The sequence below is a fragment of the Cygnus olor genome, chromosome 7 (assembly GCF_009769625.2).
Source record: "Cygnus olor isolate bCygOlo1 chromosome 7, bCygOlo1.pri.v2, whole genome shotgun sequence".
In the NCBI taxonomy this organism is placed as follows: Eukaryota; Metazoa; Chordata; class Aves; order Anseriformes; family Anatidae; genus Cygnus; species Cygnus olor.
In genome coordinates, this window is record NC_049175.1 from 410,027 (window position 1) to 435,197 (window position 25,171).

Genomic DNA, 25,171 nt, shown 5'->3' on the forward strand with positions numbered 1-25,171 from the left:
AAGAAGGGAGGAAAGGGAATGCTTTTCAGATGCAACCAGGTTTTACAGTTTCTTTAAAAAGTACTCTAGCAGCTCTTTTGGCTGAGAAAACCTATGCAGTAATCAAAAAGACTTATGTTACTGATTGTCATTTGAGTTGCTGCAGTTTCCCCATATCTCATGTAAAGCTTATATCGTGTGTATAAGCATGTTTCATGACATGCTTACATTTAGGATTGTTCCATTAATAGTTAATATGTGTAACTGCAGTACGTGACAGCATCTGCTCTGAGTTCAGGGCTTGTACTGTTGCTGGGGCATAACAGAAAACTGGGTTCTGTTGCTCCTGGTGCTGAGCTCACTGGTTAAGAAAATTGCTGCAGAGACCTGTACGTGATTGCATGGTGGGGAAAGAATTATGCAAAAGCTGACTAGCTGTCCTACCCTCCTAAGTAGGATTTACAGGATTGAAGCAAATCTGCTGGAATTCCTTAATATTATTCTTGTTCCTTATAGCCTGAATATTTTACCAGCTCTGTGTATGATTGCTGTTAACTATGCTTCTTGTTTCTATGTTTCTTAGGGTTTCACTGAAGATCTCTTAGGGAGGAAACACTGATTATTTTTTTTCTTGATTTTCCTGAACTTCAGAACTCAGTCTCTGCTTGAGGGTAGGAAATTCTCAGAATTTTTTGACAAACACATAGATGTAAAGGGAAGAGTTACATTTCATCCAAATGATTTGTCATTTTGGACTAACATTCAAAGAAGTTAAAAAAGATGATTTAATACCATTGTCTATTTCACAGAATCATCTAGGTTGGAAGAGACCTCCAAGATCACCAAGTCCAACCTCTGACCTAACACTAACAAGCCCTCCACTAAACCATTATCACTAAGCTCTACATCTAAACGTCTTTTAAAGACCTCCAGGGATGGTGACTCAACCACTTCCCTGGGCAGCCTATTCCAATGGCTAACTAACAACCCTTTCAGTAAAGAATTTCTTCCTAATATCCAACCTAAACCTCCCCTGGTGCAACTTTAGCCCATTCCCTCTTGTCCTGTCACCAGGCACATGGGAGAATAGACCAACCCCTACCTCGCTACAGCCTCCTTTAATGTTAACTGTAGAGTGCGATAAGGTCGCTCCTGAGCCTCTTTTCCAGACTGAACAATCCCAGCTCCATCAGCCACTCCTCATAAGACTTGTTCTCCAGACCCCTCACCAGCTTCGTTGCCCTTCTCTGGAGTCGTTTGAGCACCTTGATGTCCTTCTCGTAACGAGGGACCCAAAACTGAACACAGTACTCGAGGTGTGGCCTCACCAGAGCTGAGTACAGGAGGACAATCACTTCCCTAGCCCTGCTGGCCAATTTCTTTTTAGCCTGACCGGCATCTAGGCCCAGAACCAGAGGGAGATTTATTGACGTTTTGTTTTGTTTTGTTTGTTTAGATTTGCAAAATAGCTGTGATTATTCCAACTTTTTAAAATATCCTTTGCTCCCTAGTACTCCTGTTGGAAATTTGCTATTGATTAGTTTTTCTGTTGAGCAGATAGCCTTCAGCATCTGCATGCCTGATGTCCTTAGAGGGTCAGAATAAGATTTGTACTTTTACATTTTTTAAATACTTTTCTTTCTCCACTTGCACCTTAGTTATCAATTAGAAGCAGGCTTACTGTGCTTTTGTAATTAGTAGTCTGCAAACAAAGCTGCTAAGGATTAATGATTTCTACTGGCTACCAAAAAGTATTCAGTAGATGCACAAGAGAATGACCTATAGCACCTCTGTATAAATGATGTTTGCACTAAAATGGTCACTTGAGAAAGCAAAGAACCACCTCTGTTGAAGGATATGCACTTGCATCAGTTTGTAATCTTTAACTGTATTTGCCCTACCTTCTCTGTTGACATGCAGCTATGAGACTAGCAAAAACACTAAGGCCCAGTTCCTGGCACCAAGTCAGTCTTGTCACTGACTTGAACCTGTTCTTATTCCTATTGTGGCAAGCAAAATTACTTTCTTGCTTCTTAACTTAGAGAGATGAATATATACCTTTAATGGGAAAACTTGGTGTTCAGCTGGGTTTTATGAATAGTAGTCCTGCCAGTTCAGGAGTAATAGGTTTAATTCCTGAGGTGTACATTTGTTTTAGAAGGCAGGTGTGGTTTTTTTTTTTATTATTTTTAATCAGGGTGAGAAGGTGATTTATGTTAAATAGTGGACTTAGGTAATCACAGCTACTTCAAACTTGCACGCACAGGAAAGTTCTAACTAAGTAATGTATCTAGAGATGAAGTAAAACATGTTTAAAGTACCATAGTTATATTGGCATGATTTCCTGCTTGGTCAGTCTTAGACACAGACAAGGCTAATTTAGTTTGTGGTTTCTTGCAAGTTGTTTAAGCTGAGAGAGTCCAGAGAAGAACTGATGCCAGTGTAACTAGATGTAAAATTGTGGTCACTTAAATAGCAAAACCCTTCTGTGTAGGCAAATCTTTTGATACTGTTTGACTCGTAGCAGAGTATAAGCAAATAAGGGAAGGAAGAAGAGATGCATAGCCATGAGAAGCTCTTTTTGTATCTGAAATCCATCTCAAGGAAATGTCGTTACATGTGCAAGAAAACCAGGGGGAGGTCTTTGCAAGAAGGAAATAGTTTCAAAAGAGGACCCGCCATAGAGGAGACTACTGCAAAGACCAGTATATCTTGACATGGTTTGTTGTTCATCAGGAAGCTGAATAACAAACTTGGACTTCTCTTGCTTTTGGTGCACTGGTCTGTGTTTTCCTTTTGAGTAAATCACTTTAAAATACCTAGAAAAGCCTTTACTTAAGAGGGAAGCAAGCTACTGTGAGAGAAATCCAGTACAGTCTTTTGCTGTAGGTTCTAAACTCAATTAGTACATGTCAGATAGAGATTGAATGCATCTGTTCCTTTCTGGTTCTAAAGGGTTAGATAGGTGACCATCATCTTGGGAGTTTTGAAGTGGCATCAACAACCTCTCAACTCCTGGCTAAGGAGCAGAGTTCTTTAAGTGTTGGTGGATTTTCTGTTATTGTTTGTAGTACGTCCTTTCCTCGTGTTTTCACTGGAGTAAGTGGTTCTAAAATTCCAACACATTCTCATCTTTGCTTTTCATTTTGCTCCTTTTTACCAATGCTGCCTGAGAGTTACAGAATGCTATAGCATCTAAGCTATTTCCATCTTCTGTTGACCTGATCATCTGCCTCCTGAGCTACGAGGATCATAGGATATAGGAGATTTTCTTCTAATTAACTGAGTGTAATTATTGGCCAAATCCACTGTGTCCAGAATGCACTGTGGTACAAAGCCACTCAAGAAACTGCTCCCTCCTACCACTCACTCAGTCCTCCTGTAAAAGATCCAGCTGTAGTGCAACTTCATTGCATTTGATGAGTAACTAAAGATGAGGCAACACAAAACTGTCATGTGAAGAGAGTAATGGGCAATAAGTGGGAAAAGAAAAAAAGAGCCTTTTCATCAAGCCAATGGATTTGTATCAGCCTGTTTCTTGTTTTTATGCTGAAGGTGTCTTTGGAAATGCTTCTCAGCAGGTTTGGCCAGAAGTGAGCTCATTTCTTAAGGTGACCTTCATGATTTATGCTGCAGAACACTAAGAGTTAATCCCTCCATAATCCAAATACAAAAGTAGGAAATGTCCATTAGACTGAGCTGAGGAGCAGCATGGGGAACATGTTAAAAAAAATCCAAAATTGAACAGCTTCAAAATGAGCAATAGCCTTCTTAGATTTAATAATGTTTAAAACTTTTGTTATAGCCTCTAGCCCTAATTTATATGAAGGAGCAGTAAGCTGAAAACACTGGAAAAAATAAGATTATTCATAGCAATAAAATAATGATCAGTCCTCTAGAAATCGCCCTAGCCAATCAAATGAAAAATCACGTTACAGTCCAAGGTCAAGAAGACACTTGATGGAAAAGATCTCTGGAGGCAATATCCTTAATGACAAGATGCAGAGCTGAAAAGTGGGAAAGCGTCCTAGAGAGGGCTGTGCCACTTTCTTTTTTTTTTTTTTTTTTTTTCCTGGGGAAATCTGGAAGATTCTTAAAATAATTTTCTGGGACCCGTTTATCTGTGTTCAAGCCTGAGGAAAGTCTGACCTCAGGAAGCTGCAAGCAGCTAATCAAGGAGGCAGCAGAGGGGGGATAAAGTCCAGATTCCTTCCAACAAGTATAATCTCTGGCAAATGTGCTTGTACAAGCCATTTCCTTTTTCAGTTTCGCTGCTGGAGCTGTTGCAGTAGGAAGCCCCAGATCCCTGCTGCCGCTACAGCCTTTGTGCTTACGGGAGGGAAGGAAGAGTCAGCTGTGGAAAGAAGGAATTTCAAGAGAAGAGAGAGCGGCTGGCCGGGCTGCTGGGCAGACAGTGGTGGAGAGGCGGAGGCTGGCACTCTGGAGAAATGCATACCCACAGCAAAATGAGAGGCTGGGACAGCAAGGGAAAGGGAGGGGATAGCTGAGGTGTGGGAGCAAGCTGAGGGCTGTGCCCTACCCGTCTGCGCTTGCCTCCTGCTGTTTTTAAAGGTGATAGAGAAATTCTGGGGCATGTTCTCCTCCCTTATTTCTCTCCCTTCTTTTTCCCTTTCTGAGGAGAAGAGTCAAGCAGAAGAGATGGGGAGAGGAAGAGGAAAGTGAAATTTTAAGATGCTCTTGGGAACTTTGATTCCTTCCCTTCGGGTGGAAGGGAAAGGGGTGCTTTCCCCATGCAGAAATGAAAGAGGCATCCCACTACCTCCAATGTGTAGCAGCTAGTGCCCTGCACCTGGGGAAACTGAGCTGGAGAGCAAGAAGAGGAGGCAGCAGCTGAGCCCAGCAGCAAAATGAGACTGTGAAGCTTGAAAAAGCTTCTGTTCACTTTGTACAGGAAGGATGAAGATCCCCAAAGTACTCACACTCTTGGTAGAGCTCTTGAGTCTGTTATCCTGTCTCAGAAGCAGGGAGGTAAGAAATTATTGTTCTATCTGCTTGTAAAAAGTCACATTGCTTTTTTTTTTTTTTTTTAATATCATCACTGTAAGTGGATCATGTTCTCATTGAATATGTTTTCTCAAGTATCTAGGCAGCTGTGGTCTCTGGGAAGGGTTGGGGGCTTGGGGAGGGATTTATTTCATTCTGCATATGAAACTCAGGAAAGGAAACAAAGCAGCGAAGCAGATGCACAAGGGCTTGCAGATGCTTTGGCTCAGGTTTCCCACGTTACTCAAGCACTGCAGTGACCCTGGCAGGAGGGATCCTTTGTTTCTGTTCTTCACTGATGGACTGATTATCCCTATTGCTGTTGTGGACTGATGATCTATAGCCACACAGACCTGGGGCAGTGACTGCAGCACAGGTTGTTTGCACTAAAATTTGGTGATGATGACTATTGAAGGATTTTGGAAACTGCTACAGAAACTGGCAACTAGTTTTTCATTAAAAGGGAAGCATATTACTTAGAATGCGGTTCTTTTATTTATGGTCAGTCTCCAGGAAGAGCGTGTTTGGTCGTTCATACAGCCAGTTATTAATCCCTCTATCTCTTGCAGGCTTATATGTGTGTACAAGTGCACACTAGAAACCAGAAGTCAGGGTACCTGGATTATGCCTTGATCACCTGTCTTGTGTGCGATTTTGGACAGTCAGAAAAGCATAGTTTAGCTCACTTTCCTCTCTTTACAGAGAGCTTTGAGATCCTCAGATGAGTCCTTCAGCATTGCTGTTTTACAGAACATTATGTGAGTTCAGAACAGCTGGATATGTGAAGACAAATGGATTTTTGGCTGAATAGGGTTTTGACAGTTAATTACTGTTTTATCTGTGCATCCCCTTGCGCATATGCACCTGAGGTCTGACGCACAGTTCCTGAACCATGTAAGGAATTCATTTTCAATATGCTGTATCACGTTCTGAGTTCTGGAGGATGATGGTGAAGCTTGGCTGTGGTTCTCAACACCTGTTGGACCGTTATTCATAAGCTCAATCTGTAAATGAAATCAGCCATGAGGAGGTGTGTGGCATCTATGGGGATTCTCCTGGCTTACTCCAGAGGTGGATTTGGTTTAATTCCCAAAGTTTACTCTTACCTTTTTCCAAGGAGAGGTGAAGCTGAGAGAAGCAAAATTACTGCATTTTGAAGAAAAACAGAACTATTTGCAATAGCTAGTTTTCTTTATATGCGCACCTCTGCTCTGTGAAGTAGAAGCCTTTGTTCATAAGCAGCTGTATTTAGAAAAGAGTTAAACTACATGGAGCTAGCAGAAGCACGTACAGTTTCTTCTTTTCACTCTGGGTCTGTGAAGGTCTTGCACCTGCCTGCATACCATGTAATGGTGTTGAAGTGGAGATCCCTATCTCTCAACCAGCAGTCAAGTTATAATCACCCAAAACACTGCCTACAAGAGGAAATGCAGTTTTGGCACTGGACAGGATGCTCGAATTCTTTGTTCCATATTCTTTGTTTTTAGCTATATTATTACACTTGGATAATAATATCATAGGACATATCGTACTTTGATGTAGTAAAAACAAAATACTCAAAAAGCCATGTTGGATTTTCTTCTTTACATGCTTCCTGCTTCATATGTGGATGTTTATTGCTATTTTAACAGGGATCCCTGGGAGCGTCATCCCATCAGGTAGATATATCTGTTTACTCGTGTGATCATAGAAGGCTTACCCTTTACATGGACAGAGAATGAGTGGCTGTTCATTTTTTCTTACTGGTAACAATGATTTTCTTCCAGCTTTTCTTTCGGTAGACATCTCACTCTGACTTACATTTCTGTTTGCTCAGAGCATTGGGGCTGAAACCCTGGAAAGAACAAGCAGAGCCCTGTAATGTAGTGCTTAGATCAAGGGTAAATCTCTGCAGGTCAGTAATTATTCATTTTTTTTGTCAGTGGGCAGAGCTGTGATTGGATTTGAAGAAGAGCAATAGGGAGAACAGGGAAGAGGCTGGTTACCAAGGTGTGTTTGCCTAAAGCAGCAAAAGGCCGAGATGCTTTCAGAACATGCCCATGTTTATTTCATCGGATAATCATCTCTCTGCTTTTGCTCTGTTTCTTTTCCCAGGCTCTTCTGGGATCCCAGCCCAGCCAAAACCATTTGCAGAGTGCAGGTAAGAACACGAAGTTATTAATTCAGTCATCAAGCAGACTCTTTTTCTGCAGTGGTGATCTGAGACTACAGGTACGATGAACCACTGCTGTCTGGCTTCTTTGCTTTCTTTCCACCATTTCTTTTCTCCTTTGTGCCTCAGTGTCTGTTTATCTCTTTCACCAATATGCTCAGACTACTTTCTCTTCTTCATGTCTAATACTCTTGCAATTCTCTTCCTTTACTGTGTTCTTTTCCTTTCATCTGTTTTTCTGTTCAGTCTTTTCTGCACGCTTGCTCCTCCTAGTAAGTACTGTCTTGTCATATGCCCCCCTTTTAGGGTCCCAGTCAATCCAAGGAGCACAGTGTGTTTTCCAGACAGCTTACTGTAACTCTCACTTTTGTACCTTGTAGCTAACCTTTAGCTGTCACTTACCCCTGCTGTTTACCTTACATGTCTTTACAGCAGAAGGATTTTCTGAAATATTTTTTGTTTATTCAGTGAATAGAACTACAGCTGTTACCCACTTCTGAATTGTCTTTTCCCGTTTTATGCACACTTAAAAAGCACACCTTCACGCATAATCTTATTCTGGTTTCCCTATTTCTTATTTCAGGGTCATGAAAGGTGAATTTTCTCTTTTTCTCTCTGTCTCCCAACCCCCCCCCTCCCCCCATATTTAATTATTTGTTGGGGTTTCTTTGCATGTGTAGGCACTGGCCTGGAATATTGGCATCTACACTCCCCCATGAAAGTGGTTCCCTTTCCTTTCCTATAAGTTCAGACAAGCCAGGTTATATGCTAATATGTATAAGGAACATACATACAGTGAAGTATGGTACTATTTCCCACCTTCCTGTTTTATAGAAATGACGGGTAATTTTAAACTCTTCTCAGTCACAATCAGTTTAGACAGGCAGTTAATCTTTTGAAGAGCCTAGGATCAAACTTAAGAGTATCATATTCAGGTACCAAAACAGGTAGAGGAGAAGAGTCTGCCAGGCTCATCTGCTGGCCCAGAGAAAGGGAATGCCTCTATTGAAATAATCATTAATGGGAACTAGTTCAAATAGTCCACGTTTGGGCCCAGAGTTAACATGTTTTAAAGGTCTATGCGTTTTGTTTTTTACAGATCAACTTGGTTTTTAGATAGTATGTATAAACATTCTTGTAGCATCTGCCTTAAAGACTGATGTAACTAAAATCAAACAAGCAAGTAGCAATCAAGACTGTAAACACAAAAGCGGTTCAGAAAATCAGCCGATATGTCCAGTATTGTTTGTGCCTCCATGTGAGGTGCCTTAGGTTATGCTAACAGCTTCCTTTCTGTGCCCAGTGTCTAGCGTGTGTGGCATCGGACCTCTTGGGTATTACAACGGCTCGCTGGCGGTCACTGAGGCCGGGGCAGAGTGCCTGAACTGGGCAGATTTCCCTGATTATGTGCAGCAGTACCCAGACCGTGGCTTAGGGGACCACAACCACTGCAGGAACCCAGAAGGGGGAACTACACCCTGGTGCTTCTACCGGCTTGCATCAGGGACCATAGGCTGGGCTAACTGCGACTGTAACCAAGGTAAGAGCTGCTTAGTATCTCTGCCAGAGCGTGGGCTACACTGTCTCAAGGGGTTCAGGCCAGAAACAGGTGCTGCACAGACTTGCAAGTAGCAGATACAATAATACCCTATGAAAGAAGCACAGTACACTAAGTGTCCCAAATTGTCAAAAGAATTAGGACTAAAAACTAATCTGTGTGAGAGAAGAACGTCTGTATAGTATGGATTTGATTTAAGCTGCTATAATGCCTTGTATAAATGTTTTAATTCTCATATAAAGAGACTTCTTTTTCTTATTGTTAACATGCCATTTTGAAAGCAGTTTAAGTTATGTGGAAAACAACCTTCTCCAACTCCTTAAGTAGCCATATCTGAGCTCTCCTCATATAATTGCAGTAGTTCAAATAAAACAAGGACAAATATTCTGTGGATAGATTTGTAATCTTCTGCAGCAACGTGGGTCCTAGACTTACTATAGAAGTCCTGGCAGTGCCAATACAAGGATAGCTGCTTATCTTGAGGCATGCAAAGGAGCTGAGCTCTCTCAATATACCAACTCACGAGCAACGCTTCTGTTTGTCCTCCTGTTTTTTGATGCTCCTTTTAGCTGCATTTTGCAGAACAGATAATAAATGAAATAGCAAAGTCTCTTCCCTCACCAGTGTAAGTGCTTTCAAAGATGGCTTCGTTAAAGTGAAGGATACAGGTATAGGTGTGCTGTGTGCCTGTGTCGAGGTGCCACATTCTGCATGCCTTCATACAGGTCATTTCAGTAACAGCACTCCAAAACAGGGATGAGAGAAGTCAGGTCCAGCTCAGCTACACCCAAGTCCAAGACTTCTTTTTTTTTTTTTGGAAGGTGCTGTGCGCTTGGCTGAAGATAGTAGTGTGGAGCTCTACTTTGGTGGACTCTGGGGCACCATCTGTGCTGACCACTGGACTGACTGGGATGCCAGTGTTGTCTGCAGGCAACTAGGTCTCAGGTGAGAACCTTGTTGTGGTTGCAAGTGTTACATGCTCATATGGTCTCTGAGAGAACAGCCTCTCTGGTTACTGTTCCTCTGGCATAATACCTTGGCTGGGAGAGAAGAATTTGTTTTGTGGGCTGATTGCCCACTTACCAGGGTCCTTTACCGGATTTTTTTTTCCTTTTTTTCCCCCCATGATTATGTCCAACCCCAATCAGCATTTGCAAGAACTTTTCAAAACAACAGTGTCTAAAACTTGGTGTTCAAGTCTGTGATGAGTGACTATATTCCCTTTTCAGTATTAACAGCTGGAATTACTGTACTGATCTATTAGAGATTTTGAGACTATGAACCTTCTAAGGGAATCTCTTATTTGGACTTATTCAAACTTACAAACAGCAAGGAGATGAGATTAACAGAGAAAGAAAAAGGTTATTCAGATACTTAGATGTGCTGACATATTACAATCTGTTGATGGGTTGGTTCATTCCTTCACCCTCAAATGAGGGTACCATTTCTGACTAGTTCAACTCCACAGCTGTAAGTGGGAAAACAGAATGGATTACATGGGGAGGGAGAGGGGGAATTGCTTTGTGCTTGTTTGAATTTTTCCACTGGACTGAAAATGGACACTCCATTATGTACTCCCAGTCAACTGGGCTCATGTGAAATGCCACAACTGGGCTGGAAAACAAGTGTGAGTTAAGCAATATAACAGTGTTTCATCATTCTGTTGCATTTTCCATTCCAGTGAGATTGGCACAGCTGGAAAGAAGAGTCATCCTGGACTGTGGCCTATTCCCCTGCACCTGCAGTCAGCAAACTGCCATGGGGATGAGAAAGCCCTGCTGCAGTGTAGCTATCAGGAAGCTGTGTCAGGAACTTGTAACCAGGGAAGCGCCATGGTAATGTGCGTCCCTCCAGAAGGTAAATCTCCAGGGGTGGTTCGTTACCTATTTCTTGTGTGTATGTTACCTGAAATCCAGTGTTACTGATCAGATGCTAAATCTGAGGTCAGGAAGCTGAAAAGAGGAAATCATTGGAGCATGTCCTACTTTCACCTGCTGTGCAGATTATTTCCTTCCAGTGAAAAATGATCTATCTTTTCCCAATCCCAAATACTCAGAGTGGGCGTACTTCTAAAATTATTGCAAGATGGCAGTTGCTTATGAGCACATCCCCTTTTATTAAAGATGGGTTTTTCGCAGATAGTAAAGTCCTTGTCACTGTAGGAGCCAGTAAAAGAGCCATCTGTGGACCAGTTGCACCCCATGCTGTGGCATGCAGTCATGGATGCTTCTGGGGGGGGTTGGAGGGGAGGATGTGGTAGGGTGGGATGAGAGCATCCTAACAGATCCTCTGGCTTGTGAATAGTTCTACACCCTCAACTGCTGGATGTGCTTTGTCTCTGTCTTGCTCTGCTTTGATCTCTTTCTTTTTTGCAACACAGGTGTAGGTGTCCCGTTGCGTTTAGTTGGAGGAAAGGAGAGCTTTGAAGGGCGAGTGGAGGTTTACCATGATGGCAAGTGGGGTACCATCTGTGATGACCAGTGGGATGACCGGGATGCTGAAGTGGTTTGTAGGCAGCTGGGACTCAGGTAATTTCCCTGCTGTTCATCATGGAGCGGTAACAGAAGTAGTTTGAATAAAGAATGTGAGAGCATCTCCTTTCACTATAATACCAGTCCTTTCTATGGAAAGGGACAGAACCCTGATCATCCTATAAAGGGATTTTGTACTTAATTCAGTATAAAATCAGTCAGTTTTATGGGTTTATGCTGTATAAAAAAGAGATGGTGTATCCCTATCCAAGGCTTGTTTGTGTTGATCCCTGTTCATTAGTTTTACATACATGTTCTAATGCATATCTTCTTGGCCTCATTGATAACTTGTCATAGTGATTTCCATAGGTGAATGGCAGTCATTTGTTTAAATTTAAATACCTTCAGTTTCAGTGACTGCCCCTATCCTCTTCGGTCAGGGAAAGCAAGAGAGCACATCATTCTTTGTGCCATCCAGCATTTAACATGGGAGCTGTTGTATACTGAGCAATCTTGAAAAACAAATTGGCACAGGATTGCTTAAAAATAGATAAGTCAAATTTGAAATCCTTCCAACTTTGAGAGTTTTGCCTGTCATTGAGATCGAGGCGTTGTTGTCCTCAGAATTTCTCAAGTACCTGAACCATTCTTGGTACGGACATGTTTTTTATGTATTGGGAGAGGAGGTCTTGTTACAGGACTTCCTATTAAGGCATTTTGGTTAACAATTGACAACACCACTGTGCCAGGAATACACATTACCTATGGAAGGATGTCAGTCTAGTGTAGGAGAGTCCTTGTGCAAGGCAGAATACAAGTGAACAAGACTGTGACCTTCCTTACTGAGCATGTGTATATATCATTTGCAGTGGGAACCCAAAAGCCTTGTCATGGGCTCACTATGGGCAAGGATCTGGCCCAATCCTGCTGGATGAAGTGGAGTGCTCAGGCAATGAACTCTCACTTGACCAGTGCAAGAAAAGTGACTGGGGACAACAAAATTGTGACCACATTGAAGATGCTGGGGTCTCCTGTGACCCTTTCACAGGTACATACCTACAGCTCTATGCCATCCAGATGCAGCCTTACTGCCATATTACACAGGTGGAAATGAATCAGAGCCAGCCTAGGTGGTGGTCTCATTGCTTTCCACAGGTGGCATGGAAAGGCTGAGGGATGTTTGTTTTTTGAGTACCCACAACTGTCTGTGCCTTTGGTTTCTTCCTCTTGTGGGCTGTAGAGGGTTTTCACAAGTGGGGTTCAGCCTATTTTTCTCCCTTACTGAGTTCTGGTCTTTCGTTCTCCCACGTCTTGCAGAGGGCACTGTCAGACTGGCTGGTAGTCGCAGCTCCAGCGAAGGCAGGGTAGAAGTTTATTACAATGGAGACTGGGGCACAGTATGTGATGATGGCTGGACAGACCTTGGTGCCCAGGTGGTCTGCAGGCAGCTGGGCTTCAGGTAGGAATGAGTGTTTGTAGTATCTGTGCTTCCTAATTTCAAGGATTAGATTCCATGTCTCTTTAACAGGTTTGGCTAGACATTACTTCCTTGAATTCTGTCTTTGTTGGAAGGGTTATTATCATTATGCAATTTTTACTCAGGAAAAATTATTAGGTGTCCACATACTTTTCCAAGAAAAAGATATCATTGTTACCTCTTGCTTTGACCTGTTTTGAAAACAGATAACAGGCTTGATAATGTTTTATGGCTCCTTAAATTTCCAGATATATCAGCTCAGCACTACCAGCCTGTTTACTCTGTCAACTAAACTTTATTACCCATTTGCTCTGTAGCTAAACTATACCAACTGCTTCAGTGCTTGAATGAAGACCATCAGGACAAAAAAGTGTAGTATTAAGGGTTTTCTTAATGGTCTGATTGGGCCTTCCTGAAAGCTGAAGCTGGTGAGATGTGCAAGCTACTTGGCTGATATCCGGTGTGTCACTGAGTAGCTTAGGTAGGGAGGGCACCAATACCAGATCTGACGTCTGCAGGGGAGTTGCCCGGTTTCCCTTTGGGTCTGAATTTGGGCCCCTCTGTGGGATTAGCTAGTTTTAATGAATCTGATGTTGTGTTCTGTTTCTTTCCTCTAGTGGTTCTGCTACCCTGGCCTCTGAAGGAGATTACACTGCTGGCCAAGGCTTAATCTTGCTGGATGATGTGGCTTGTGTGGGGACAGAGCTCTCCCTCCTGGACTGTCCCCATAGCAACTGGGGGCAGCACGACTGCTCGCACGCGGAGGATGTGGGGGTCCGCTGTTCCCCTGAGAGCAACACCGTCACTGATGGCAGCCTGGGTAACTTGTCTTGCATCTTGCTCTGGGCAGTGAGAAAGTATCTCGTGCTGGTTTGTTCCTTTGGAAACTATGGCAGATATGGGAGTTTTCCCTGTGCTGTCTGAATGAGAAGACTGCTTTCTGGGAAGAATTCAGAGGAATGAGCCCTGGCTGTTTGGGGGCAGAACCACAGAGCTGTGGCTCTGCTACCAGATGTACAGCCAGACCTGTAGAGAAATGGAAACTGGAGAGAATTATGTTGGCAGTCTCTAAAACAAACCTGAGAATCTGAGGGATGGTGGCTGCCTTACTGTGCCATTGCTCACTGATGAAATGCCTCAGCCCCATGTCTATGGAAACATGGGAACCCCCTTTAACTAGACACATCAGGCAACTGATGTAGTTACACTAGCATCACACCTTGTCAAGACAAGAGGACTTCAGATGTTAGGGGCTGTTGTGTGGTTATTGGCACTCTCCTCTTTGGATGGCACCCTCTTAATTCAAATTGTAAATGTATCTTAAGTTAGCATCATACTTTTTGTTTATATGAGGGCTGATAGACTCTGCCTTCTCTACTGCAGGAGACTTTGCAATTTGTCAGCTGTTTTTAATTGAAATATACAGCATCTAATTTTTTGTTATTGTTTTTCCTGGACATAGAACTCTTTTCTTGCCTAGAATAATGCAGTAGTTTTAACACTTAACGGATTTATTTCCAAGGCATGTTTAAGCTTGTCCATTCTTGCCTAAGCACTTAATACTTTTCCTTCTGTTTTTGTTCTTGTCTTTACTCAGCTTTCAGAATATGAATTACAGTGTGTATTAAATAAATTAATATGCATGCAGTCTACTGATTTAGCAAGAAGGTGAAATGAGGGATATAGTTTTCATATATGATCTCCACCCTTTTTTTTAAGCTTATTGATCTCTAGGGTTCAGTTTTTCCTATAGAACCCAAGTTCTGGACACCTCATGCCCTTTGGTACTTTTGGTTGCAGCAACCCGTGTGTTTTCTCCTGCAGGGCCTCCTGTGCGGCTAGTGGATGGAGAAAGCACCAAGGAGGGACGGGTTGAAGTATTTGTGAATGGGCAGTGGGGCAGCGTCTGTGATGATGGCTGGACAGACAGAGATGCTGCAGTAGTTTGCAGGCAACTTGGTTTCAGGTAAGAGATCTGATTGATACATCTTACAAATAGAAATAGCTCTTGGGGGGAATGGTGTCTTTCTGGGCCTGTTGCTGGGAGCTTCATTTCATAGTTCTGGCAGACCTGTGTATGCTTGAGGAATTAGAATCCTTTTCTCATGCTGCCTTCAGCAGGTACTAGCCTACTGTCTGTGTGTGGAGTGATCGATAAATATCATCTCTCTTAAAACGTACTGAGTTTCACTTGCCTCCTGCTTATTGCAGGTTAGCCACCCTCTCTCTCATTGCAGTGGTACAGCAAAAGCCAGGGCAATGGCTTATTTTGGTGAAGGCCAAGGGCCCATCCATCTGAACAACGTAGAATGTAGTGGTGTGGAGCACACCCTGGGGCAGTGTGTCAGGCCTGACACTGGGATTCACAGCTGCTGGCACAGTGGAGATGCTGGTGTGATCTGTGACTATGTTGAAGAGAAGGTCCAAGATATCAGGAGAACAGGTGATATGCCCATTTTTTCTACGGAGAAGTCTGGAGCTTGAGCTGTAGGATCTCTGCATGCTTTTGCACTGTGTTTCTTCTCTTTTTTTTGCTGAAGCTTTAGCTACAAAACAAGCATGTAGTCTCCTGCACCTCCTAGTTGTTGTTTTTTGTTTGTTTTTGTTTGTTTTGTTTTGTTTTCATTGTCTCTTCTTAGGAGCACAGGGTGCTCCAGCCTAGTCTCAGGAGCTCTACTTGTGTCAGGTCTTTGACCCTTCAGAACTTCCCTTGAGCCATGTCATTACACCCTTCTTAGAGCAGTAACTATGAGCAAGTTTTGGGTTTTAGAGCACCGAGGAAATAGCTGTAGATGTCCTATTCCTGGCATAAGACTACAAATACTGGAGGTAAGCACCTCCACTAAAACTGAGGAAAGCCTTGGGAACAAATCTTCTGTAAATTCCTTTGCACAACACAATGCAGTCAGCTACCAGGAAGATTAATGCCCTCAGGGAAGGGGAATGATATCTTGGCTCTTTGACAGCAGTTGATATTTAAGCTGAAGGTATCTACCCAGCTGTCCTAACTTTGCTGTACAGGTCCAGAGTCTGGTGTGTGTGGCATGCGCCTGCTTCACCGTCGCAAGAAAAGGATCATAGGTGGAAACAAGGCTCTCAGGTAATTGCTGAAAAAGCCGGAACTGGTTCCAGCTTTCCTAAGGACTCTGGAAATAGCCTGGCAGATGGTGAATTTATTAAAACATTTTCCCTTGTGATTTTTGAACTTCATTTGTACCAATGTGCCCATCTAGAGGAGAATGCATGCCAGCTGAGCCCAGATAGGGCAGAGCAAATGGGAAAAGGAAACAGCTCCTGTGTATGTGATGTTTGTTATTCTTCTGTCTCTTCTCCAGAGGTGGTTGGCCATGGCAGGTCTCACTACGGCTGAAGGGTTTTCATAGAGATACCCGACTGCTGTGTGGAGCAACACTGATCAGCAGCTGCTGGGTAGTGACTGCAGCCCACTGCTTCAAAAGGTGTGTCTGAGAGCTGGGAGCCCTAAGGGATTGTTAAAGACAAACAAGATAACCTCATAAAAGGTGATTCTCCCAGTGCAGTGGAACTACATGAGAAAAGTTTCTAAACCAAAACCTTCAGGTTATGTTGTGTGTGATCTTGGAGCTCTTACAGTGATGACTCATGATAGGCTTGCTTTATCCCTCACTGCTTACACCTGCCTTCTTAACTTTGAGGTTTTACACTTAAAGGGAACCAGCATTTTGTCATTCTTCCTGTGGTTTAAGGAACTGTGAAAAGATGAGATCATAGGCCTATTGCAACTGCTGTAGCCCTTTTTATGGAAAAAAGTCTCGTGCGTCTTAGACAGTGATTGCAACAGCTGGCATTATCACATCTGCTAAAGAGATCCCACAGTTCTGAACCTGGCACTATTTTATGAGTTTGTGAGGAGGTGGTTCAGTCTCAAAGCAACTGAGGCTTGCATCAGTCTGTTTCTGTGAGTAGGAATGTCAAGGTCTTACCTGTCTTTTTCTCTAGGTTTGGTGTTGATGTACGACGCTACCTGCTGCGGGTAGGCGATTACCACACAGGTGTGAAGGATGAGTTTGAGAGGGAGCTGCCTGTGGAGAGGATTGTCCTCCACAGAAACTACTGGGCTGGCAGCAATGATAATGACATTGCCCTGGTCCGAATGCGGGGCAGAGAAGGTCACTGTCTCTACTTCAATTACCACGTTCTGCCTGTCTGCCTTCCTGATAGGAAAGAGAAGTCTGACATCAACAGGCAAGCTTGCATCATCTCTGGTTGGGGAGACACAGGTAAGTGACAGGACTTTGAGGAGCAAGATGGATGGGGGATTCTGGACTGAGGAGTCTATATGCACTATTAATTTATGTCTGCCCAACTCAAGGCCATGTTCTTAATGCTCCTATTGTCTGTGCCAAGCACGTGGTGTCAAGGAGCAGGAAATAAGGTGATTTTTGTGGCACTGATCACTGTTTTCTGATTTTTGAAGCTGTTTTGGGTCTGCCCATGATGGAAGTTTTAGTAGCCATAGCATCCTTCTGAGGATGTGGGAGAGAGGAATGCTGCCACCTGGTCATAGTACTCTTGCTTCTCCCCTTCTATGTGCATTTTTACCCACAGCAAAACCCTTAGGCAACAACCTGTGCAGAGCTGGTGCACAAAGCCTATCTACTGTTCAGGGAGGCCCTCGTGTTTCCATGACCTCCTGCTGTGGTAGTGGGAGCTTAGCAATGGAAAGTGTCTTTCTCAGACTATGTTGTTTATAAAGAGCTTGTGCAGGGGGAGAGACCTGAGACAGTGTTCTTCCTGTGAAGTAGCTGACCTTTCTTGGAAGTCAGGTCACTGATGAATCTCCCCAGATGTTGCTCCAGGGACAGTTGGGCTCTGACATTGGTTTCTGCACTAGGTTTGAGACAGCCTGTGCCTGCCATCTTGCATTGCTATGACGCTTCCTAGGTAAAAGGTAGCAGGAAATATTCTAAAATGTATTAATTACTAAATCCTTAACTCTCTCAATGTGATGTTTTAAAATGCTGGGCTCGGTGGTGTCCCTACATGGATCCACTAGTTTGGAGACAGCTTTAAACACTAAATGAAGCTTTGTGACTGGCTGACCAGTCCTTCCACATTTGGGGTTCATAGATGCAAAACATGGATTTAGGAAAGGAGGCCTTTCTAGGGCTGCTGTGACTGGAGAAAATCCATATGTTTAGAAGGACTTGCTGCCAAAAAACAAATAGCCCCAGGGGCTTGTATGTTGATTTTGGCCTTACCCCTCCTTTCCAGCTGTTTCTCTAGCTGTTACTCAAGTGTTACTCAGTTACTCAACTGAGAGCATACATTTGCCTTTGGAGTCATTTTGGGGTGTCTGGGAAGGATCAAGGAGCAACTTAGCCATGTGACTCCCTTAAGCTGTAGTGGGATTTAATGGCTAGAATCCCTCCCACACACCAAAACCAGCTTTCCAAATGAGTTACCTACTGCCCTGTGAACCTACAGTAAGTCTGTAAATTACTGTAAATCTTGGGCATAGAAAGTTTATACTATAATATTGCACATGATCCTTATGTTCTGACCAAGTCTGTGGTAATAAAGAGATCTGAGCAAATAGAGACGAGTCTGGCCAAAGATGAAGTAAGCTCCCTTTGAATAATATTTGGATGCCTCTGAAACATGTTCCAAAACTTCTCTGAGGATTGAGTGCATCACAAATGTTACTGCATTTATTCCCTTGTGAAAACACTGTCCTTGTTTTATAGCGAAGGAAATGGAGGCTCAGAGAGGTGAAATAGATTGCACAAGGTTCAAGTTACTTGTTGGCAAAACCAGGAGTAAGACTCATCCTTTGATCTAACCTCTTTCTCTAACCTCTTTCCTATTTCTTTGATCTTACATTTCTTTTTTTGTGGTCTGGCTTTGCAGTACTATTTTCTGAAGTTCTGATGGTTTAGAGATGCTGAGTTTGGCCTATTTCTGTGCCACGTTCCTGAGATGAAATGTACAAATATCTGGTTTTGTGCTGAGAACTGTTGCTCTAGGTTGCGTCTGTTGTCTATGTGTGAATTGGTTTGGCTGATCTGTTCTGTTCCAGGGAAGTCCTATTCGAGAACACTACTGCAGGGGGTGGTGCCTCTTCTACCCCGGGAAGATTGTGAGGCCCGCTATGGACAGAAGTTCACTAACCGTATGATTTGTGCTGGGAACCTCTCTGAAGATAAACGGGTGGACAGCTGCCAGGGTGACAGTGGAGGCCCACTCATGTGTCAGAGGTCAAATGGACGTTGGATCATTTTGGGAATCACTTCCTGGGGTTATGGCTGTGGTCGAAAGGATTCCCCTGGTGTGTACACAAAGGTCAGCAAATATGTACCCTGGATCAAGAAAGTGACCAAGCTAAAATGAAAATGTCCGAGCCCTAGGAACTTCAACGTACTGTCCTTTTGCCCTGCAGCAGCTGAAGGCTGTGGCTTCCGGCCTGTGACTGGTGGAGGTTTATGTTGTCATTTGGACACTGGGAAAAGACTTTAATATAGAACTGGGAGAAAACCAGTTATGGCTGATTCTTTCTTTAGTTTCGTTTTAGTCCCAAATATCTGAGCAGTGAAAGCAGGTGTACACTGGTAGGACAAATAAGTCTGTGTTGCTCTGACCATCCAAGTCCTGTAAGGCAGTCACAGTTATTTCTTTGCCCTGGCACACAGAAAAGGTAGAATTGGAGATGCCTGTCTCTGTAAATCTATTACCCAATTTTTGTATGTTTGACGTTTGAAAAACACTGAAAGGAGAGGTGAGATGCTCGGAGATGGCAACAGGCTCTGGCATAGTGGAAATCTTCAGATATTTTTTCCTAATGTGTCTCTCATCAGTTGCAGGAATCAGAAGATTTGACTGAGCTGATCAACAGGCTAACAGTTGTGTTCTTTTTCCTTCCTTGTTAGATCTCTAGGGGGAACCTTTTCACTTCTGAGTAGTAGATCCTCTGCAACATGATCCCTTTAGTGTCTGTTCCTCCTAAGAGGTGCTTATCCCTCAAGCTGTAATCCTGTGCCACACATTTCTGGTTGTCAGACGCTGTGGTTTTGTTGCTGCTTTCTCCATATAGTGATTCTTTGGTGTTTGTTTGTTTGTTTTCCATGAAGTAGCATCTCCTGGAATCAGTTGTTTGTGTGAGAGTAAATCTTCATTTTTAAGAGACAACAGCTTTCTTGCCCTCATGATTACTGTGAGTAATTTAAAAATGTGACTCCAAAAGGCTGAATAGACATGTTATTTTTCTTTAAATCCAAATGTAATGTTAATCTCAAACAGGTGTTGAGACAATTTAACAGCATGGCAGGGACTTTCTCTTGGTACCTTATTTATCATAGTTATTAACTGCCCTTTATTTGTGGTCTTAGTCTTTAACATCTCCATGTTCGCAGTTCTCCCATGAAACATGGAAATACTCTGGGGTATAGATACAAAATAAACACAAGGACTGAGTAATTTGCTTGAGGTGTAAAACAGGAAGTGTGCTGCAAAGCAGCTTCCTGCTTTTCTGAAGTGTGTACTATTCTTGCAACCTTTGGACTGTGCTTCCTCTCTTCTCTCTGCACTATTTCTCTTTTCATTCCTCTCAGTGGAAGTAAACTGGCTTAAGAGTATGACAGCAGTGCCATCAGGCTATAGTTTAGGCTCAGACCTTTCAGCCTGAACAGAAAAAATACTGAGAGAAAGCAGGGGTTGTTGAATACTTCAATTTCTTCCTTCCCTCTTATCAAACAAGTGAACAGTTTCCTACTCTTAGGCCTTCCTTACTTTTGAAAGCTAATTTTTTTGAGTGTGTAGAAAAATATACAAATAGAGGGGCTAAGTGTGTTAACAATTGTGCAGTGCACAACAGCGTGTTCTAGCTGTGTGGCCAAGCCAGAATGAAGAAAGGTCTGTTCAGGAGCAGCTTTGCTGCATAACTGATGATCCAAACATGGAGTAATAAAATGGTATGGGACATGTGGAACTTGTGCCAAATGTGCATGTTTTGGGTTCACTCATGCACTGTGGTGTAGGCACTGACTGGGTCAGACACTGGTCTGCTGTCCGGGAGGTGTGTACTCAAGGCACCGAAATGTTCAATACCTAGGGATTAGCAAGGCGAGAACGGAAGACAGAGTACGGCCTGCGGATTAACCATGTCATCTCACAGGACAAGTGGTGACAGCGCCCTAGAAATTGTCTTGGATTCAACTAGCAGTGATTGCCTAAAGTTTTAATTTGTCACCTATAAAGCAGCTTAGTCTAAAGGTGCTGACCTGGCGAGGTGTCTGTTTTTTGTGTGTGAATGTTAAACCAAACAGTTGCATTTACTCTCTCCAGTAGATTACGAGACAGTTGGGTTACAACTGCTGCAATGAGCTGTTTAAATATCCTGCTTGGAAACTTTATTTTAAAAAAGAATTGTAGGAATCTCTAAAACATGCAGTGTAAGAACCTCTGCAAATTGGCATTTGAGACTGATCTGATCTGTTAGTGCCTCTTCTTGCGGGGCTGAATGTCTGCAGTCAGCTTGTGCTGATAACCCTGTTTGAAGAGCCGGGTTTGGTCCTTCAGTAGTGCCGTGCTTGGCTCCGTGCTGGCTAGGTTGTCCTACACCTACTGGCAGAGAGTCCCTATGAAACAAACTGATGACTGTTCCTTATCACCCAGGAATTAAAATAACAGGAGAACCGAGGACAATTATGTTACAGACCTCTTGTCTTGCAGGGGGTTAAATCCCAAGTTCCATTCTGGCAGAAGCAGTACCTGTTTGGGAATAGAGAGGGATTTGGCTTTAACCTTCAGCCTCCCAAACTGGAATGCTGCAGGTGCCTTGAGTGCTGTCACACCTCTAGTTTAACCTGGTTTGATCTTTCAGCTCATACCTATAATCCAAAGAGGCATAGAAATATAGAAAGGATTGAAACTGTAAGGTTATTTCCTTAAGCCTACTGGTTGCCCTTCAGGAGTTATTAAAAATGACCGTGTAACATGTATGAGACACAGGCCTGGCAGTGTATTCTGAGATTCCCATGTTCCAGCTCAAAATATTTCTCTTGGATTTTGTCACTGTGGAAGCTGTGAGAATCATTGTAGTTAATGTTCTGTGAGTCCTCCAGGAGCCAGGAGGAGGGAAGGAATTATCTTCATCTAATTTTGCACCTTACTTGTACTGTATGCAAGCCTGCAAATACTCTCCTCCGTTGTCCCAACCTGTTTCAGAACACCACTATTGCTCTTTGTGGTCCAAGCCAAACTCACATGCTTTGCCACTGGGCTTACTGGAATTGTCTGATTGGATGAGCAGCACTCAGCCACTCTAGCTTGTATTTTGTACCTAATGTTGCCCAGCAGCAGACGTTTCAAAGGACAGTGCATGTGCATTTGTATTGAGCAAGTTTTAACAGCCTTCTCTTTTGGGAAATTTTGTTCCTGGCCCATTTAAGTTAATTACTTGCATTGCTATCATGATTAAAATAAAAGTACAAGTACTCAGACTTCTAGGTATTGCACAAACACTATGCACTATTTTTTTTTAATTTTCCTTAATGTCAGAGTTCATCTCCCTAACTTTTAAAAAATTGTTTAACCTAACCAAACTTCATCGTCCATATAAAAGTTTAATCTCTTATTTAATCCAACTAAGCCTCAATATTTTCTGGCAATGATAACCAATATCATTTTATACTCTGTAGTACATTGTTTCTTTTTATAGTTCCAGAATGAGTTGCCTTTTGTTTTCATTGAATCCCATCTATCCTTGTGTTCTCAGCTGTAAGAGGAAATAAGGGGCCTTGCTTTATATTGTCATCCTTTACAGATAGTTCCGTTCCTAGAACTGTGGCTTCTCTGTCTCTCTGCAACTCAAACTGTCTAGCTGTCTGATAAGATGCTAACTCTCTCTCCATGCCTTCTCTTTCTGCTGGTGTTTAAGCTCTGAGCCTAAACTGAATGCAGTTTGAGAAAATAATCTACTGATTGTTTTCAGTACTATTTTCTATAGTAGGCAATGCTGTAAGTGATTTCAGCACTGTATGTATATTACGTATGTATACTGGAGATAGCTTTAACCTTGCTGGTGTAATTTTGGTGGCAGCTACAATGGGGAGAAAACCAGCCAAGGTCAATTTACCCTGTCTCTGGCATGTGCAGCAGCACCTCTAAGCTCAGAGCAATTGCTGTAGGTATGTCTGTGAAGTATAATGCAGCTCTGGGCAGAGAATACCTGATGATTTGTGTGGAGTGTTGCCCTGGCTGACATACCTATAGGACTGAGACAGTCTGTCTTAGCAGCATTAGTCAGTGGAATGAGGCTGATGCCCTTACAGCACTTCTAGGAGCTGACAGCTCAGTTACTCTTGCTGGCAACTGCACTGTGCCATGGGAACGCTTTGTGAGATAAGTTCCTATAGCAGTGTGGTACACGCTGGCTGTGTGAGAAAGACACAGTTGACTAGGTGGTGTCTACGTTAAGTGTCTAAGGTGCAGCTATTAATGCTCCAGTTATCCCTCTTCCTAAGAGAATACCCTGGTGCTCTGCAAAGGCTGACCCAGTGCTGGTGTTGTTCTGACCTGTAGTGCCTGCCTGGGTACCCTCCTCTGCCCTGTCTTGACACCAACCCAGGCTTTGGCCGGCTGAAGCTGGGGTAAAGTTTTAACCTATTCCTGCAGTTGAATGCTGTTCAGAGGATTTCTAGGAGTTGTTCTATGCTGTAATTAATCAGCCAGCTGTTTATGAACCTGGACAGGATGTCAATTACTGTTGTAATCCTTGTACCTTTATAGCAAAGAGTAGCAGATCAATTCCTCAAAGGTATTAGTGGAGTGATTGGCTAGGATACAGGAACATGGATATTTGCATTTTCAGAGGTAGGAGAACTAGGCTTGATTTTGTCTATCTGCCTTCCTTTCTGAAACCAGTATCCTGAAGCTGTGATGATCTATAAACCACTTGAAGACAACTTTTTATGTGTATATTCAACCATCAGAGGAAAGCTTTTGGCAGATGAACTGTATTTAAGTGACACCATATTGATAGATTTGCTGGGAGTTTCTTGCACCTAGAGGATGTGGACACAAGAACAGAAGAGCCCCTGATGGTTACCAGCTGGGGACAGCTCCCTGTGGAATGAGGCATTTTGACCTGGACCAATGTCTTGGGCTTTGTTTTTAATTGTTCAAGAAAATGTTTAATTCCCTACATCAAGGAGGAACACTCAGCCCACTCAGTCCTATTAAAACCCCTTTCTACTAACTGGGGGCTGAGTACCTCTAAAATCAGACTGTTGCCAAAACTGTCATCTCCCTTGGATCAACACTAGTGGCTCACAAGATATGTTAATAAATGGATTATACAGTGACTGTGTGGGGCTCTGTCTTATTTTTAATAAAGGAACCTGTTCCAAGGGCATGTTTTAGTTTGCGTTTTTTTTGGTGTTTTTTTTCTCTTTTTCCCAGCACTGATTTATGCTAATTAAATATTTGTGTTAATGTTATTTTTGGAACAGTTTTAATGTGTGAAAGAATGTTATAAAGTCAGTATCATATTAGCTACCATAAAAATGAAATGCAACAGCTCTTTGAATGCCATGTTTTATGGCCTTTTGGAACAGGTGAAGGGTATCTGCAAATCAACTAATTGCACTTAAAACTCAACACAGGGTTTTATGTATCAGCTTCATAATTCATTGCTATTGTTATCTTTACATACTAGTTTTGAACAAACTTGTTCAGAAATGATTTTGTCACCTTCCAGGGTAGGATTTGTATATCACCAATTGAAGGATCAAAGCCAAACTTTGGAAAAGTGGAAGCAAAATGCAATTTGAATGAAACACTGATGCAAGTACACTGTTCTCCCCCTGCCACCCTCCAAAGCTGAAATCTGTATTGTTGTGTAAAACGCCTGCTTTGAAAAGTAACTCACCGACTACTGCAGTGACTTTCCCAAGTCATTATGATTAGATTGGGGCTTGGTGAAGACTCTAAGTATTATAGCACATAATTTTTTGTGCATACCGTCTCTAGCTTGCTGTTGGGAACCAGCATGCACTCACTGAAGTGAGAGCTGTTTGTGGTTAACACCTCCCTTTCTTCATTTTTTACTTAGGGTTTTTGTACACCTACTTGTATTTACTCTTTTCCCTGTGAGAAGCTGAGAGCTCATGGCTGAGGCTTTGTGAGAATAGCCGACGCGTACCAGTGGTGAAGCAGAGTCGTGTGCATTTTAGATGGCCTTTCAAACATCAGTAAGCACTGTTTCACCAAGTAAGTTCCAAAGCACATAGTCACTGTTTGGGAAAGAAACAATGTCAAAACCAAAGCTAAGGTTACAAGTCTGTCAGGTCTCATATTTTGTATTAAAGAACTTGACTTCTGCCTTCAGGTTGTACAAAGGCTTGGGAGGAGGATACTCATTTCAGATTGTCAGCTATAAGGTACTTCGGATTTCAAAACTGGTGTAAGAAATCAGGAGAAAACAGGGCTTTAGTCCATGCAGTTTTCGAACTAGGATAGCTACCATAGCTACCAGAGTTATTAAGGGAGGAAGA

General features: G+C 42.7%; 1 protein-coding gene across 1 annotated transcript; it reads left to right on the plus strand.

Annotated features, from left to right (window-relative positions):
• The first annotated feature begins 1,288 nt into the window (after nt 1-1,288).
• On the plus strand, nt 1,289-25,068 carry LOC121073471 (neurotrypsin-like). The gene is made up of 15 exons (XM_040564373.1): nt 1,289-4,968; nt 7,078-7,123; nt 8,439-8,675; nt 9,515-9,638; nt 10,375-10,550; nt 11,074-11,221; nt 12,034-12,212; nt 12,482-12,623; nt 13,259-13,461; nt 14,466-14,607; nt 14,879-15,084; nt 15,663-15,741; nt 15,977-16,099; nt 16,620-16,900; nt 18,700-25,068. Exons 1-15 carry the CDS (start codon nt 4,897-4,899, stop codon nt 19,008-19,010), a joined length of 2,469 nt encoding a protein of 822 aa, XP_040420307.1. The 5' UTR covers nt 1,289-4,896; the 3' UTR covers nt 19,011-25,068.
• The last annotated feature ends 103 nt before the right edge of the window (nt 25,069-25,171 follow it).